The sequence below is a fragment of the Mauremys reevesii genome, linkage group 5 (genome assembly GCF_016161935.1).
Source record: "Mauremys reevesii isolate NIE-2019 linkage group 5, ASM1616193v1, whole genome shotgun sequence".
Classification (NCBI taxonomy): Eukaryota; Metazoa; Chordata; order Testudines; family Geoemydidae; genus Mauremys; species Mauremys reevesii.
The window spans coordinates 69,444,656-69,462,841 of NC_052627.1; the positions used below are offsets into that span (position 1 = coordinate 69,444,656).

The 18,186-nt window shown below is 37.6% G+C and overlaps 1 protein-coding gene across 7 annotated transcripts in view; it reads right to left on the reverse strand.

Annotated features, from left to right (window-relative positions):
- Positions 1-18,186, reverse strand: part of NEK1 (NIMA related kinase 1) — a 142,155-nt gene that overhangs the window by 53,560 nt on the left and 70,409 nt on the right. For 5 of the 7 annotated variants that reach the window (XM_039542325.1, XM_039542324.1, XM_039542326.1 and 2 more), the window contains 7 exons: positions 15,956-16,039; positions 15,311-15,394; positions 13,092-13,169; positions 10,923-11,018; positions 8,247-8,420; positions 3,645-3,710; positions 3,321-3,549 (listed from right to left, as the gene is read on the reverse strand). In XM_039542325.1, the coding sequence (XP_039398259.1) occupies positions 3,321-3,549; positions 3,645-3,710; positions 8,247-8,420; positions 10,923-11,018; positions 13,092-13,169; positions 15,311-15,394; positions 15,956-16,039 (811 nt within the window). The remainder of the gene's footprint in view (positions 1-3,320; positions 3,550-3,644; positions 3,711-8,246; positions 8,421-10,922; positions 11,019-13,091; positions 13,170-15,310; positions 15,395-15,955; positions 16,040-18,186) is intronic. The other 2 variants (XM_039542329.1, XM_039542327.1) reach the window with 1 other exon arrangement.

The following is an 18,186-nucleotide window of genomic DNA, read 5'->3' on the forward strand; positions in this document are numbered from 1 at the left end:
ATCCTATAACTGATTCTCTTTTTCCTAACAAAGGCTTTTAATACCATCTAAAATGGAAAGGGTACCATGGAAATTTTAATGGTGAGGTTGTTTCACTTTTTAAGTTTTAAATGCCTTAACTGCTTTACTGTCTTATGTATGATTAATAAATGTGTAAAAAGATTCTTGTAGTAATAGCCTGCAATGGGAATTAGTCACCATAACTTTATACAAAAACTCTCAAGCTCAGTTAACTATTTGTTCTAACAGTAGAACTTAACCCCTTTGAGGCCAACTCAGTAAAACTAGTTAATCCCTTGACTTGTACATCAATTCTTAACCAAAATAGAACATAGTAGGGATGTCAATCAGTTAACTCAAGCAATTAAAAAAAGTAATCATGATTAATTGCAGTGTTAAACAATAGAATACCAATTGTTTTTCCACATTTTCAAATATGTGGATTTTTATTATAACACAGAATACAAAGTGTAGAGTGCTCACTTTATATTATTTTTAATTACAAATATTTGCACTGTAAAAATGATAAATAAAAGAAATAGTATTTTTCAATTCACCTCATACAAGTACTGTAGTGCAATCTCCTTATCATGAAAGTGTAACCTTACAAATGTAGGATTTTTTTTGTTAAATAACTGCACTCAAAAACAAAACAATGTAAAACTTTAGAGCCTACAAGTCCACTCAGTCCTACTTCTTGTTCAGCCAATAGCTAAGACAAACAAGTTTGTTTACATTTACAGGAGATACTGCTGCCTGCTTCTTGTTTACGTCACTGTGTTGTGGGGTGGTTACCCAGCTTCTGCCCTGAAGGGCTTAAAACAGCACTGGGAGAGGGCTGTGGCTGGGGCAAGAAGCCTGGGCTGATTGGGGAAAGTAGGCTCAGCTGTGGCCATGCCCCAATCAGGCCCAGCTGGCCCTGTATAAAAAGGCTGGGAGCCAGGAGCTCAGCAGTCTCTCTCTGCGTTCAAAGAGAGAAGGGCCTGGCTGCAGGAAAGTTAACCAGATATCTGGAGTGGAGCAGGGCTGGGGAAAGGCCAAGGGAGCCGGGGAGCTCTGGTCTAGGAAAGCCCCAGGCTGCAGGCCTGGTAAGGCCTATTAGGTACCTGTAGGTTGCAGGGGCAGCTCACAGGTAGCCAGAGGCAGCAGGTTCGAACCCCTTTGCCTGTGATGAGTGGCTTATACTGCAGTCTGCCCCAGTGAATGGGGCTAGATGGAGACTGGGCAGTAGCCAAGACTGAGGCGATATGGGGATAGTGGGAGCAGCACCCAGTTAAAGGGGCACTGGGGTCCTGGGAGGGACACAGCAGCCCAGTGGTAGCAGGACACCGGACTGCAGAAGGTGCTCCAACGGCTGGAGAGCTAACTCCCAGAGACGACCAGCAGGAGGCCCTGCCAGGTGAGTCTGCGCCTGCTTACACACCAGAAAATGAGAACAGGTGTTCGCATGGCACTGTTGTAGCTGGCATCACAAGATATTTACGTGCCAGATGCACTAAAGATTCATATGCCTCTTCATGCTTCAGCCATTGTTCCAGAGGACATACTTCCATGCTGATGATGCTTATTAAAAAAATTATGCATTAATTAAATTTGTGACTGAACTCCTTGGTGGAGAATTGTTTATGTCTCCTGTTCTGTTTTACTTGTATTCTGCCATATATTTCATGTTATAGCAGTCTCAAATGATGACTCAGCATTTTTTTTTTAAGAACACTTTCACAGGAGATTTGACAAAACGCACAGAAGGTTTCTAAAAATAGCTACAGCACTTGACCCAATGTTTAAGAATCTGAAGTGCCATCCAAAATTTGAGACACACAAAGTGAGGAGCATGCTTTTGGCACTCTGAACGGATCAACGCTCCGATGCAGAAACTACAGAACCTGAACCACCAAAAAAGAAAATCAACCTTCTGCTGGTGGCATCTGACTCAGATGATGAAAATGAACATGCATCAGTCTGCTCTGTTTTGGATCCTTATCGAGCAGAACCTGTCATCTGCATGGTTGAAGCATGAAGAGACATATGAATCTTCAGCGCATCTGGCACATAAATATCTTGCAACTCCAGCTACAACAGTGCCATGTGAAAGCCTGTTCTCGCTTTCATGTGACATTGTAAACAAGAAGTAGGCAGCATTATCTCCTGCAAATTGTACCAAACTTGTTTGTCTGAGCGACTGGATGAACAAGAAGTAGGACTAAGTGGACTTGTAGGTGCTAAAGTTTTACATTGTTTTATTTTTGAATGCAGTTTTTTTGTACATAATTTAACATTTTGTTAAGTTCAACTTTCATGATAAAGAGATTGCACTACTAAACTTGTATTAGGTGAACTGAAAAATATTGTTTCTTTTCTTTTACAGTGCAAATGTTGGTAATTAAAAATAAATATAAAAATTAGCATTGTATACTTTGTATTCTGTGTTGTAATTGAAATCAATATAAAAAAGGTTCAGAAAAGGGCAAATAAAATGATTAGGGGTTTGGAGAGGGTCCCATATGAGGAAAGATTAAAGAGGCTAGGACTCTTCAGCTTGGAAAAGAGAAGACTAGGGGGGATATGATAGAGGTATATAAAATCATGAGTGATGTGGAGAAAGTGGATAAGGAAAAGTTATTTACTTATTCCCATAGTACAAGGACTAGGGGTCACCAAATGAAAATAATAGGCAGCAGATTTAAAATAAATAAAAGTAAGTTCTTCTTCACGCAGCGCACAGTCAACTTGTGGAACTCTTTACCTGAGGAGGTTGTGAAGGCTAGAACTATAACAGTGTTTAAAAGGGAGCTGGATAAATTCATGGTGGTTAAGTCCATAAATGGTTATTAGCCAGGATGGGTAAGGAATAGTGTCCCTAGCTTCTGTTTGTCAGAGGATGGAGATGAATGGCAGGAGAGAGATCACCTGATCATTGCCTGTTAGGTTCACACTCCCTCTGGGGCACCTGGCATTGGCCACTGTCGGTAGACAGAATACTGGGCTAGATGGACCTTTGGTCTGACCCGGTATGGCCGTTCTTATGTTATATTTGAAAAACTAGAAAACATCCAAAATATTTAAATAAATGGTATTCTATTATTAACAGTGCGATTAATCGTACAATTACTTTTTTTAATTGCTTGACAGCCCTAGAACATAGTCATCTTCAAGCCTTTGAAGGATGTGGACAGAGAGGCAGAGTAACCATTTAGGTAGTGAAAATGTTATAATTAGGAGCACTTTCATTCTGGTGAACTGATACCATACCCTACAGATTGGCACCTAAATATCAGTCATGGAAATACTCAGGTAGGCAAAGCAGAAAGCTTGCTTACTCTCTGTCCCTGAAAACGATTCTTCCATAGTTAGCTGTGCAAGAGGAACCACCAGCTCAGCTGCTGCAACCTCCCATTTCTTGCGATCTACTAGAAATGGATCATCATCTTCTTCTTTACTTTCTTCAGCCACAGCTGCCTCGCAGGTGTCTTTAGGCTCCTTTATTCCTTTTACATCTTCCTGTGTTTTAAGATTTTGATTCAATCTTCTTAGTATTTCTCTTTTATTCTGAAAAAGGGAAAAAGTATACCAGTTAAATTATTCTAAATTCTTAAGGGAAAGGAACAGGAAAATCAAATATAACCAAATGTAATTTGACTTACTGGCACAGCAAGATCTGCCTTCTTTGTTTCCTCTGTGGTTTCCTGGATAGCAGTTGTATTTTCATTCTATAGATCCAGGAAGCATGAAATTCAATGCAAGAAAGGAAGTCAGAAAAAATGATCTTTAGAATATTTATAGTCTGTACTGGGAGAAGGAAGAAGTAAACCTTTCTAAAAATCTCTCCATTGATAACTATTCACTCTTTTTATTCTTGTACAAGACTTTTATTACGTAGCTTCCCTCAGAGAATTTCTGAGACAAATTTTGTCTTTGAAACATTCAGTACCTGGAAGGAACAATTAAAAAGCGAAGACTCTGTATAAGCAAATGGTAAAAAGAAGGATTAGAACATAAACCAGGGGAGATAAAGTAGGGCATTATCTATGAAAACTCACATCTATGCCTGAAGTTAAGATTGAGTAACTCCTGAAAGAACAGATAAAGGGCAAGGAAAGAGTTAAGGTACTCCTATACAGAAAGGAAAAGGAAAGAGAAGATATAAAATCTTCATTACAAACAAAAATGGAGTGGCTAGAGAGTGGCTGGATTTAAGTACGGAGAAGAATGAGAGAAACATCATCATCTCAATATTTGAGTAAAAGTAATCAGTAGTACCAAATGTAGTCACCCAGATCAAGAATGAGGAGGAAAAAAATGGACCCACAATTGTTTCAAAAAAATAGTTGCTAACATAATAGCATTTATACATAACACCAGTTTATGGTGGCCCCTTATTTATGGCTATATTGAGATTATCAAGTATTTCTGAATTTTTATGTCACACAGAAACATATATAGGAGCTTAAATATTTGAAAGGTTTTGATATTAGGAACATTACATAGAATCATAGAATACCAGGGTTGGAAGGGACCTCAGGAGGTCATCTAGTCCAACCCCCTACTCAAAGGGGGACCAATCCCCAGACAGATTTTTGCCCCAGATCCCTAAATGGCCCCCTCAAGGATTGAACTTACAACTCAAGGTTTAGCAGGCCAATGTTCAAACCACTGAGCTATTCCTCTCCCCCAAATTATGCACCGTTTTCAATCTGTGAAATGAAAATGTTTAGACTAAATTGAAAGGCAAGTGACAACATCAAAGTTCAGGTTATGGCAACTAGGAACAAGAAAATTACACAACTTTCTAGAGGGGAAAAAGAGTGGGTGGAAAAAGGCGACTGCTATTGGGTAGAATCATCTGCCAATGGATGTTGAAGAGAGACGAAAAAATGGTACTGTGTACCACTAAGGAGCATTGTTTGCTATAATACAGAAAATCCTGTAACGTAAGTGGGAGATATGATAAGGTTCTATATAAACTCAGAAAGCTAATTTTTCAAAATTCAGGGTACTGATTTCATTAAAAGATTGTTTCTTGCTATAGTAAATATGCCAACTATTCATTAATATTGCAAGTGAGTGATAAGTATTACCAAACATCACTGCATGAATGTATCTGACTTAACATGCTTAAAAGTTGAAAGAAGTGGAAGGAAATAAGCAACTGAATGATGTAATGAAAACAGAATTCTTGTAAAGTAAAATGTACATCCTGCCAACAGTTACTAAGCAACAAGAGAAAAGGTTTAGGGTTAACACAACAATGTGGGCATTAAATAAGGGTGTTTTTGGGGAGGGTATTTTTCAGGATCAAATGAGCCACTGAGTAGAATTATCTATTGAAATGAAAGAGCAAATCATTGTTAAGTTTGATGAGACCTTTTTTTAAGCTACTACAATGACTGAAAAGTATCCACAATATTCATTTAAATTAGGGCTGTCGATTAATCGCATTTACCTCATGCAATTAACTCAAAAAATGAATTGACATTAAAAAATTAATCACAATTAATTGCACTGTTAAACAATAGAATACCGATTGAAATTTAAACATTTTTCAGTGTTTTTCTACATTTTCAAATATATCTATTTCAATTACAAGACAGAATATAAAGTGTACAGTGCTCACTATTATTTTTTAATCACAAATATTTGCACTGTAAAATGATAAAAATAAATAGTATTTCTTAATTCACTCATACAAGTACAATCTCTTTATCATGAAAATACAACTTAAAAATGTAGGGTTGTTTGTTTTTTTTGTTACATAACTACACTCAAAAACAAAACAGAGCCTACAAGTCCACTCAGTCCTACTTCTTGTTCAGCCAATCGCTAAGAGAAACAAGTTTGTTTACACTTACAGGACACAAAGCTGCCCACTTCTTAATTACGTCACCTGAAAGTGAAAACAAGCATTTGCATGGCACTGTTGTAGCTGGTGTTGCAAGATATTTACATGCCAGATGTGCTAAAGATTCATATGCCTCTTCATGCTTCGACCATCGTTCTAGAGGACATGCTTCCATGCTGCTGACGCTCATTAAAAAAAATCATTCATTAATTAAATTTGTGACTGAACTACTTGGGGGAGAATTGCATGTCTCCTGCTCTGTTTTACCTACATTCTGCCATGTATTTCATGTTATAGCAGTCTCAGATGATGACCCAGTACATGTTCATTTTAAGAACACTTTCACTGCAAATTTGATAAAAAGCGAAGATATCAATGTGAAATTTCTGAATATAGATACACTACTTGACCCAGGATTTAAGAATCTGAAGTGCCTTCCAAAATCTGAGAAGGATGAGGTGTGGAACATGCTTTAAGAAGTCTTAAAAGAGCAACACACTGATGTGGATACTACAGAATCCGAACCTCCAAAAAAGAAAAATTAACCTTCTGCTGGTGGCATCTGACTCAGATGATAAAAATGAACATGCGTCAGTCTGCACTGCTTTGGATCGTTATAGAGCAGAACCCGTCATCAGCATAGACACGTCCTCTGTAATGGTGGTTGAAGCATTAAGGGACATATGAATCTTCAGTGCATCTGGCTCGTAAATATCTTGCAACACTGGCTACAACAAGTGCCATGCAAACGCCTGTTCTCACTTTCAGGTGACGTAAACAAGAAGCAGGCAGCATTATCTTGTTTCTCTTAGCTATTGGCTGAACAAAAAGTAGGACTGAGTGGGCTTGTAGGTGCTAAAGTTTAACATTGTTTTGTTTTTGAGTGCAGTTATGTAACAAAAAAATCTACATTTGTAAGTTGCACTTTCACAATAAAGAGATAACATGACAGTACTTGTATGAGGTGAATTGAAAAATACTAGCTTCTGATTACGAATATTTGCACTGTAAAAATGATAAAAATAAATATAAAGTGAGCACTGTACACTTTGTATTCTGTGTTGTAATTGAAATAAATATATTTGAAAATGTAGAAAACATCCAAAATATTTAAACAAATGGCATCTATTGTTTAGCAGCAAGATTATTTTTTTTTAAATCGCACGATTAACTGCAATTAATTTTTGTAATCGCTTGTCAGCCCTAATTTATATCTTTTTTCCAGGCCTTCCACCGGCAAATCAATCTAAGCTTCATTTTAGGAAGCGTGTCTGTTCACCTTCGACACCTAAACATGGCCGAGATCCATATCAATGATCAGACCATACAAACAACTGCAAGTCAGAGACTTGGAACTTGTTAAAAAAGTTGCAGCTTTTAACGTGCCACAAAGTGAACAATTTAAAGAAAAATCAACAATTGAGTTTAAATTTGTTTATATGAGTAGAGCAAAGAAACCTCTATAACTAGATGTTTCAAGTGAAAAAAGAGGAAAAAAAAATCAAAGGAAGATTTAAAAGAATCAACAGTTACAGTAATGCAAGATGGATTGTTGAATGTAGGAGGAGACAATGAGAACTATCCACATTGAGGAAAAATGTATTCTTACACATTTCCATTGATTGTATGATTGAAACAAATCCTCAAGGATATTGTGTCCCAATCACTAAAGATACTATCCAAAGCCCCAATTCTACAAACACTTAAACGTCCTTATTTTTGCTCCTTCATTAGTCCCACTGAAATTAAATGCGACACTCACAATAATAAAGTTAAGCTCATATGTAAGTGTTTGCAGGATCAAGTCCCTGGAATACAGAAAAAAGAATAATAAGAAAGTTTTTGCTATTGTCTCAGACAACAAAAATAATAGTAACAACAGTTACAATCTTCTAAAACTTCTGACATAGTTAGTAAATTATTTAAAAAGCTGAAAAAGGAGTAACACAAAATGGTTGTAAGTTCAAAAATTGTTTTGCAACCACCATTACATTGTCTGTGGGCTGGAGTGGCGGGGGGAAGAGAACTGATGCTCCAGCTTCTCAATGACCTCCCTGGAAGTTTCCAGACTGTGGGCAAAATCCTGGCCTCACGGGACTTCAATGTATTCGCTCAAGTGGTGATATTCTGGATTTTTAGTATTTGCATTAATTGTAAATGAAGTTGACTAATCTAAATTATAAATTTATTATCTCTGTGGAGATTAACTTGATAGATCTGTAATTTATACCAATACTAATTCCATCAATTTCTAAGGTATCCAGTTCTCATTAAAAACATGTGGTGTTCTTAAACCAAGTTTATAGATTCCGAACGGTCTTGGATTAATACATCTTCTCAAATCTTGTGCCAGTTCAGCTAATTTTTGTCCATTTTTGTTCCTTTTAGATTTTAGTGGAATACCTACCACACCCACTTCCTTCAAAGCTGAAGTCATAGAGATAACTGGTGTACTGGGCTTCAATGGAAGTTGTGGTTTGGGAGGCGATCCTCCAGGTTCTTGTTGCCCAGGCACAGGACTAACCCCAGCTGCCAACACATTAAAAGGCACCATAGGATTCTTCACCCCTTTTGCTGCCAACTGTGTTTAAAAAAAAAAAAAAAAGCCATTCTATTTTAACATAAAGCAACAAAAACAGCACAAAGTTATCAATGTACCATGAATCTACTTAAATCTAAAGTGAGATTGCCAGTTTCATTTAATCCTATGACAGAAAAAGATTTTTTCCCCCTTAAAGTGTCGAGTGTTATTAATTTTGTTTTTGAGGAACTAAATGTAAGTGGTAAATATCTTCCCTCTGTAACGGCAGGTTAAGATTCTTAATTTATTATTAAAGACCAACACTTTACACTGAAGACTTAACTCATGTAAAATAAAGCACAATATAGTAGAGAGGCACTTTCTAAACTTAGCAAAACCCAAAAAGAAAGGGGTATTAGAATGGAGAAATAAAAGGTTCTGCATGTACACGCTAACAGGGGCCATAATTAAAAAAACAAAACAAAACAAAAAGGTTAAACAATTAGAAATATGGGAAATTAGCCAGATTGATGTGAAGGCAGATAGATTTCAGCACCCAAAGAGTTACCATAGTAAAGGCATGATAAACTGCTGATCCAAAGTTTGATGGTAGAACCCCTTGAAAATAAGGTAGTTTCAGAACATAGACATGCAAAAGAACATGGCTCAATGACATCTCAAGTACTCACGGGTAGGTTTTTTTAAAATTACATGATTTAATTTGACAGGACGTGTCATAACTATAAAGGAAAGGGAACAGCCCTCCTGTGTACAATACTATAAAATCCCTCCTGGCCAGAGACGCTAAAATCCTTTTACCTGTAAAGGGTTAAGAAGCTCAGGTAACCTGGCTGACACCTGGCCCAAAAGGACCAATAAGGACAAGACACTTTCAAATCTTGGTTGGGGGAAGGCTTTTGTTTGTGCTCTTTGTTTTGGGGGTGGTTCACTCTTGGGACTAAGAGGGACCAGACATCAATCCATGCTCTCCAAATCTTTCTGAACCAGTCTCTCATATTTCAAACTTGTAAGTAGCAGCCAGGCAAGGTGTGTTAGTTTTATCTTTGTTTTCTCAACTTGTAGATGTTCCTTTTGCTAGGAGGGTTACCTCTGTTGGCTGTAACTTTGAACCTAAGGCTAGAGGGGGTTCCTCTGGGCTCTAGGAATCTGATTACCCTGTAAAGTTATTTTCCATCCTGATTTTACAGAGATGATTTTTGCCTTCTTTTTAAGAACCTGATTGATTTTTCCTTGTTTTAAGATCCAAGGGGGTTGGATCTGCACTCACCAGGAATTCGTGGGGAGAAAGGAGGGGGAATGGTTAATTTCTCCTTGTTTTAAGACCCAGGAGTTTGGATCTGTGTTCACCAGGAACTTGGTGGAGAAGTCTCTCAAGGCTACTCATAGGGAGATAGTCTGGGGGGAAGGTAGACAGAGTTTCCCAAATAACTCAAAGGATTTGGATGGTGGCAGTAAAACAAGATCTAAGCTGGTAATTAAACTTAGAGGTTCTCATGCAGGTCCCTACATCTGTACCCTAGAGTTCAGAGTGGGGAAGGGACATCTTTAAAAATAGTTAATGAGAACTATTTTAAAAAGACCCTGTATATGCCCATGAAATATTAAAAAGACTTGGAAATCACACCACAAGACTGAAAACTTCTACACTTACTGCTGGGGAACAAGACGACAGTAAATATTATTTGTACTTTTCCTCCTCTTTTTTTTTTTTTTGCCGGAGTATTTTAAAAAAAAGAGTACTGTTCACGGGTGTTAGATTTTATGCAAACCCGCTGTTCGCATTTTCAGGTAATTTCATTATTTAATTTAGTTTTAAATTCACAACAGCAGTGCCACCAAGTGAAAGACTGAAAATAGCACTATAGCCTGTCATATGTTGAAAACAAGTATACATTACATCATTAATTCTTGCCACTGTTGCAGTACCTTGCATCAATAGAAACCAGTTAAAATTCATCATTATAAATCACCATTTGTTCATTTTTTAAAGATTTTAAGAATTGAGCACAGCTTGTCACCTGACAAGCTCCTATGTACCATGAAAAGGGACAAATAATTTCACACATCATTTCATGCTGCCTAAAAAGATCAGTAGCTGTACTCTTTCAGTATTTCCTACTTCAAAGCATCAAAGCATTCTTCTCTTATGCTGCTATTTTACCTATCTGATTTTTCACACCAAAGTTTTTATGAATAAAAGAACAGTTATGTGGATTTCAATAACACATGAACAATAGTAAATATTTCAACATGGTCCTGATGATTTTTTTAAAGTTCAGTGTACATTTCAAACTAAAGCCAAGATTTTCATACCTGGTGCCTGAAGTTAAGATAATCAATACGAGAGCCCTGACTTTCAGAGACGCACAGCTCAGTTTTATCGGCCAAAACTACAGTTACAGAGATGTGAAAAGCTTGGCCTTATATTTTAGTCATATGAAGAAAAAGTTAACACTGTACTCTTTGGCTGAGAGACCAAGTCTGGGGAGAGGTCATGCCAAATAAAACCAATACTGTGTAAGAAAGCTCTTTTTCTCTTACATGTTCTTCCCAAGCTTTCTTCTCTCTTTCATATGCCTCCTTTCTCTTTCGCTCTAGTTGCTCTTTCAAAACTGCAGCTCGTGCATTTGCTTGGGCCTGCAAATAAGAAAAAAGAATAGGCTTCAATCCAATCTCATAAGCAGCTCTCCAACTTCTTCATTCTGCAGACCACTTCAAATTAAACATCCCAGATCAGGGGTGGGAAAATGTTTTGGCTTGAGGGCCACATCGGGGTACCTAAACTGTATGGAGGGCTGGGTGGGGAAGGCTGTGAGTCCCCAAACAGTCTGGCCCCCTCCCACTTTCCATCCCCTGACTGCACCTCTCTGGGCCCCCGACCCATCCAACCCCCCGTGCTCCTTGTCCCCTGACCACCCCCTCCCGGGACCCCCCTGCCCCTAACCGCCCCCCCGGGACCCTATCCCCTATCCAACCCCCCCTGCTCCCTGCCCCCTGACTGCACCCCAGAACCCTCTGCCTCTTATCCAAGACCCCTGCTCCCCACCCCCTTACCATGCCGCATCAGGACTGGCAGCCATGCCGCCTGGCCAGAGCCAGCCATGGTGCTGTGCTGCCCAGCAGAAGCTCACAGCCCTGTCGCCCAGAGCACTGGCAGCACGCGAGCTGAGGCCGCGGGGAGGGGGCACAGTAGAGAGGGGCCGGGGGCTCAAGGGCTGGGCAGGATGGGCCCGTGGGCCAGATGTGGCCCGCAGGCCATAGTTCGCCCACCTCTGTCCCAGATCCTCAGTTCTTCAATTCTCAACATGTGACACTTTGCATGTCAAATATGAGAACTAATGTCACATTCAGAAAACACCCAATAATACAAAATACTTCCGCATAAAAGTTGGTGAACTACATAAGTAAATTCTAAGTCTTTTCAAGACAATCCATCCTGCCCCAAGTATATTTTTAAAAGGAGATTCTAATGTCAAAATTTCCTTGTACACTTTGTATACAAACAAAATGGAAATAAAAACCTTGAAATAAAGCATTAAGATTAAATTTTCAATACAGAAGTTCAAGGTCATGGTTTCTACAGAAAACCATAACTATGTTAAAATGAACATTAAATGAAACATTTTGCTTTTCTGTATATAATACATATACAGAAGAGATCAAAATTAGTTGCTTTAATCATAACAGAACAGTCACATTTGTTTTCACAATGCACATATCCCCCACCCCCCAATCAACTTTAAAGGACACTTACTTAGTATTAGTGTGATAGATAGTTATTGTTACAAGAGACCATGGAGCAGAATTCAGACTAAAAGCTCTGAACTCTGTAGACCTCCTGTAGAATAGAAAGCTAAAAACTTTGCTAGAGAAATATAATTTTGAAATTAAGCCATGAGGTCGTATTCACAACTACATTTATGGCAGGCTTGAAGACAAAGCATACAAGAGCATCTGGAAAGTCTTTTCTTGCCTGTATTCAATTAACTCAACCCTTCCCTTCTCCCCACAAAAAACAATAGACAGATTATTCATGGTGCACTCAGTCTTCCTCCTTTTCCACATCACAGCATTTCCATCACGCCCACACCAAATTGTCTTCAGAACCAAGACTAACAGTGAGAAAAGCTTCACTCAAAATGTAGCTTTTTTTTTTAAATGAATATGTCATAGTGTAAGTGACCAAAAATAAGCGTTAGTACTGAAGTAACATGTCAACTTAATAGTTTTGTTACTGCAATACAACTCAAAGTATTTATAATTCTATCTTTCACAAAAAAAGTGTACACAAACCTATTGTCTGTGTTGGAAGAATTAAGTTAAATGATTAGTTTAAACTCAAACTAGTCAGACTAACTTACTTTTACATGTCCATCAGATTTCTCCACAACAACCTGAAGCTAAATGAAGAATGGTCCATAGGGCATACTTCTAGAGAATGTATGTTTTGCTACAGAAAAACAAGGCCTCTTCATATATACAGAGGGTGTCATTAAAACACAGATTCACGCATTACGTATTTAATGTTTTATCTTACCTTACAATGAGAAATACCAAATATATGGTAATGTAGTGTAGCTACTGCAAATAACAAATGTACAGTTTTAAAATTGTGCCACTGTATTCCTATTCTACCGCCTGATTCAATCCAAATAGAAGAATATTAAGTGGATTTTAAAGACTGTATTCTAAACCTCTTTTTTCAATTACCTTTAGTGCTTCAATTTTTTTGCGTCTCAATTCTGCTTCTTCACTTGCATCTTGTCCATCAGAACTGTCAGCTTCATTCTACAAAGTAAGAGTTCCTAAAAGTGAGCAAGTCATAGTTAGCTCACAGATTTACAGATCTGAAGGCCAGAAGGGAGCACTGCGATCAGCTTGTCTGATTACCTGCATAACGCAAGCCATAAAATTTCACTCAGTAATTCCTGCATCAAGGTCAGTAACCTGTGGTTGAACTGGAACACATCTTTTATGAACAAATCCAGTCTTTAAATTGAAAGTTTGGAATTTTTTACAAACCAAAAGAAAATTATTTTAAAAGTATACCATGTTTGAAATACCTTTAATCCAGTTACACTATAAATGCATACAGAATTTGTTTCTATTAAGATCAATAACCACATTAACACAATATTAAGGTTGCAAAGCTTAGCGCTCATGGAATCAAAAAGTTAAGCATGAAAGCACAACTTTAACTCTGCCTGTATACATTACAAAGCCACCTCTAATTATGCTATCACATACTATTAGATTATATTTAACATAAAAGTATTTATGGAAAAGGCAGCAGATTGGGCAAAGATACTGTATGCCCTTTGCCTAAGCACAACAAGCACCAGAGTGCCCATCATTAAGTGGCGCACAAGCATTATGGGAGAGGCATATGTTAAACCTCAGAAATTTAGCTTCTGCCATCATAGCTAGAGTCTTGGTAATGGAAGTGGGCTCCGGGCCTACTAACTAGGAGAAAAACTCTACGTGCCACTGGGCAACTAGAAGAATAGCTAACTAACAGAAAACTAAATACTACTAGAGTGGCAGAGAAGTATGAATACACCACAAGAATTCTGTTTCAGTGATACAGAGAATAAGATGGAACTGAGGGACAACTGGAGCCTCCTTTGCACTTTATGCCTTAGGAGGAGAAAGGGGTGTGAGGGCATCCAGGTTGCACCTGTGGCCCCAAAAACACTCCTGATCAAAAGAATCAGATCTCATATGCGTGAGGCACAAGCACACCAGAAGTAGAAGCCATATGAACAATTACTTGAAGCCATGTTAGCATAAGAGAAGACAGTATTTTAATGGATACACACAAGGGATCAGAGTTCAGATTGAGCATTCAGTCTTAACGTTTACATTTTATGACTTGAATGCTTAACTGTACAACCTTAACACTGCATTGGCAGGGTTCTTTCACATAGCATTTCTAGGGAGTTGTAAAAGTTGCAAGTATTTTTAAAGGAAAGAGTCCCCAGTTCTAATAGGCAACAGGCAACAAATGTAAATAGTGCTTTATCAACATAATTGGCAAGCTTCACACTTGTAGCTTTAACATTCACTAGTTAGTAAAAGACTGATTAGCAAAATCAAACATTTTCATACCTGCATAAATATACAGCCTTAAGAGCAGTTTAAAAACTCTTAACATGTACTCTGCCCCTCTTGGCCCTTGGGATTCCCCCAGGTTCCTTGGTTGTAACCCTGTATCATGGCAGTTTTTTGGCCATTTAAACTGATCCAAATCAATTTCCATTTTAAATCTGTTGATGGCATTTCAATGCCTTAGGCTGGATTAAAGAACAAAATACACAAATTAAGGATACAGCAAGAAGGCAAAGCCAGACTAGAATGAAAAATAAGTACTAGTACTCAAAGAGCACATCAGCTGTATTTTTTCAAACTTCGGCAGTTTTTTGTACAATCATCTTTAAAAGATTGTGGTTCCAAGGTTGTTTTTTTTCTTTCCATTACTTTTTAAGAATAAGCAGCAAAGAATCCTGTGGCACCTTATAGACTAACAGATGTTTTGCAGCATGAGCTTTCGTGGGTGAATACCCACTTCTTCGGATGCAAGCAGTGGAAATTTCCAGGGGCAGGTGTGTATACATGTTTTGCAGCATGAGCTTTCGTGGGTGAATACCAGGGGCAGGTATACACACCTGCCGTGGGTATTGAACCAGACTAACACGGCTACCCCTCTGATACTTTTTAAGAATAAGAAAGTTTCGCACTCTTACTCCACAAGGGCTATATGAATCTGCTCATACTTAATGAAAAAAGATTCACTTTTAGTTAAAGCCTCAACATGGAAAATGTCAGCCTAAAAGGTGTATTTACACCTGCATAAAAAGATCTCACAAACAATAGTCTAGAGCCTTTCACTACTAGCTCCTCAAAGCTTTTAAGAGTTATTTTCGTCCAACCTTTTCTCCACGAAGTTTAGCTTTAATCTGCTGGCGTTCATTGAAGTTTTGAAGTCGGATCTGTCTTAATCTTGCCAAGTATTCCTATATGAAAAAGGAAGCAAAGTTTCAACTAAAAGGAAACAATGAGTTTTGCATTTTGTATCTAAATTCATATGGTTCCACAAAAATGTCAAATAAAGGAAAAACTACTGCTATTGCTAAATTAACATTTATTCATTTCTAAAAGAAATTCAGCTGATTTCTTCTCTAATGAAATGAACGAAAACCATAACTAGTGTTCCACAATATTAAATTTGGTAGGCTTAAGGTTATTAAGATTGGTAAGATCTGCGAAACTAGGAGTAGTTGTATTTATTACAAAAAGAATGTAGATAGGGGTTGGGATTTTGTTTTTGTCTGGGATATTTGTGTTTATTTATAAGAAAATAAATGATTTTTTTCTTTTTGAAAGAAGACTGATGTAGACAGCTATTACTAAGACTATTGAGCAACAAACTTTAGGACTATATACATTAATTCCTGGGGAATCTATGAAGTTCTTGTATTTGTTATAAATTATAAACCATGCAAGAAAAGAAGGCAGAGGCAAAGTCAAAGTGATGCTATTTTGTGATAAAGGTGGCAAACATGCGGGTAGCATACCTCTTCTTCCTTGTTTCTGGATTTCCTTCCTCTTGCAGAAATGGGCCTGCCTCCATAGATAGCTGCCAGGTTTTGCAGTGTACCCTGTTCACCATTTAATGTATCAAGTTTAAGAATGACTAGGGCCAGAACATTATCTACCTTATCCAACAATAACTGCATTAAATTTCTTATGGGAAACATAGATGACTTTCAGCTCTTAAGAACTTCCCTGACAAAAGTCTTATTTACAAGTAACATTTGCTAGTAATAATCAAAACTACTGAGTAATCAAAGAGAAAGCCTCAGAGCATTCTAATAACTTAGATTTTATACATATTTAGCTCCCTCTTCTGATCTCCATGTGTCTAGTCTTCTCTAGCTAAATCTTTTATATTATAAATTCTCTGGGGTATGGGCTTTTTACTTGTCTTTTGCACCATCTTCAGCACACAACTGACAATAATAATTCTTCAGCTAAGCCTAGAATATCTAATCATTTTTATTTGAGTTTTAAATGTAAAATATTAATAGCAGCTCATGGAAGTTTTATTCATATCAAAAGGTTAAACTATTTATATATACTAATCTAAGTACTCATCACAGCATTTACTAGATTTAAAAATAAATAAATAGTTGAATTGTTAACTGGCCATTAGAAACATATTTTGCTTTTCCCTGCACTTCCAAAGTGTTTTCATACCAGAAAAATAAATAAAAATAAGAAAGGTATTTATTGTTAAAAAAACCCATCATTTCTAACCCAATTAAAATGTTTGGTTTCATGACATTTGTTAAACAAAAACATAGAGCACATATGAACACAGGTTTTTCCACCAATCCTACCAGTATCAATGTTGGCTACAACAAATATGAAGTCCTATTTTAAATCAGAAAAGTCACAATTGTGAAAGAGAAAGTAAATGTTTTGAACTGTAAATAAGACAAATACAGTAAAATTGCCTGGACTACACAGACAAATCCAGGGAACATATTGCCTAACTGTTCCCAACAAAAGTTAAAAACTCCTTAATTTAATTACCAGTTCTTACGGAACTGCAGCCCCAAACTAGCGACCCTTTATTCACACCACACCAAAAATCAGATTACTTGTGTGAAAAAGGGTTTCATGATAGTAAATTTTGCAAACACACACACACACACACCAAAAACTAAGGAAGCCAATAATTAAAAGCACACGGGAGTTCACAATATAATAAAGCTCTTCAAGACAACTGCACAAAAACTTTAAAAAGTTCACATTTTTCAACAGTGAGGTGGCAGTCTCTTCTACTTCTGCTTGAAATTTGAAAAAAACCTGAACAGTAATTCTAAATTTGCACAGACAGCCAATTCTCTCAAGACTGTCCCATTAGTCAAAACAAAAACTTTAAATAAAACTGAGGTGCATGTAATGAGATGCCCCTGGGTGGGTCATCAGCATAGGGAATCAAATCTGGGACATCTGGTTCTAAAAGCATAAGTCTGTACAGCTTGAGCTAAAAAAATCCATATTTGTTAACACAAAGTCAGTAACTGACTTGTAAATCTCTATGTGGTCCAGCCACTAGAAAGGAATATAGCACCATGCTGGGTACAAGTTACACGCTCCCACTGGCTGAGAAAACAGAGGTCCACACAGCTCAACTTCTTATAGAGGTAACTACTTGTAACATGATTCCGCAGGTAGGTTTTTGGCAGGTGAGGAAGATCAGATCCGAGACATTTGGATTCAAGTAGTTCAAAGACTATAGTAGACTGTAGTAAGCCAATTACTAGAGAAGTATCAAAGGGGTAGCCGTGTTAGTCTGGATCTGTAAAAGCAGCAAAGAGTCCTGTGGCACCTTATAGACCAGGGGTCGGCAACCTTTCAGAAGTGGTGTGCCGAATCTTCATTTATTCACTCTAATTTAAGGTTTCACGTGCCAGTAATACATTTTAACATTTTTAGAAGATCTCTTTCTATAAGTCTATAATATACAACAATAGTTTAGTTATATGTAAAGTAAATAAGGTTTTTAAAATGTTTGAGAAGTTCCATTTAAAATTAAATTAAAATGCAGAACCTCACGGACTTGTGTCCAGGACCCGGGCTGTATGAGTGCCACTGAAAATCAGCTCACGTTCCGCCTTCGGCACCGATGCCATAGGTTGCCTACCCCTGTTATAGACTAACAGACGTTTTGGAGCATGAGCTTTCGTGGGTGAATATCCACTTCGTTACATCCGACGAAGTGGGTATTCACCCACGA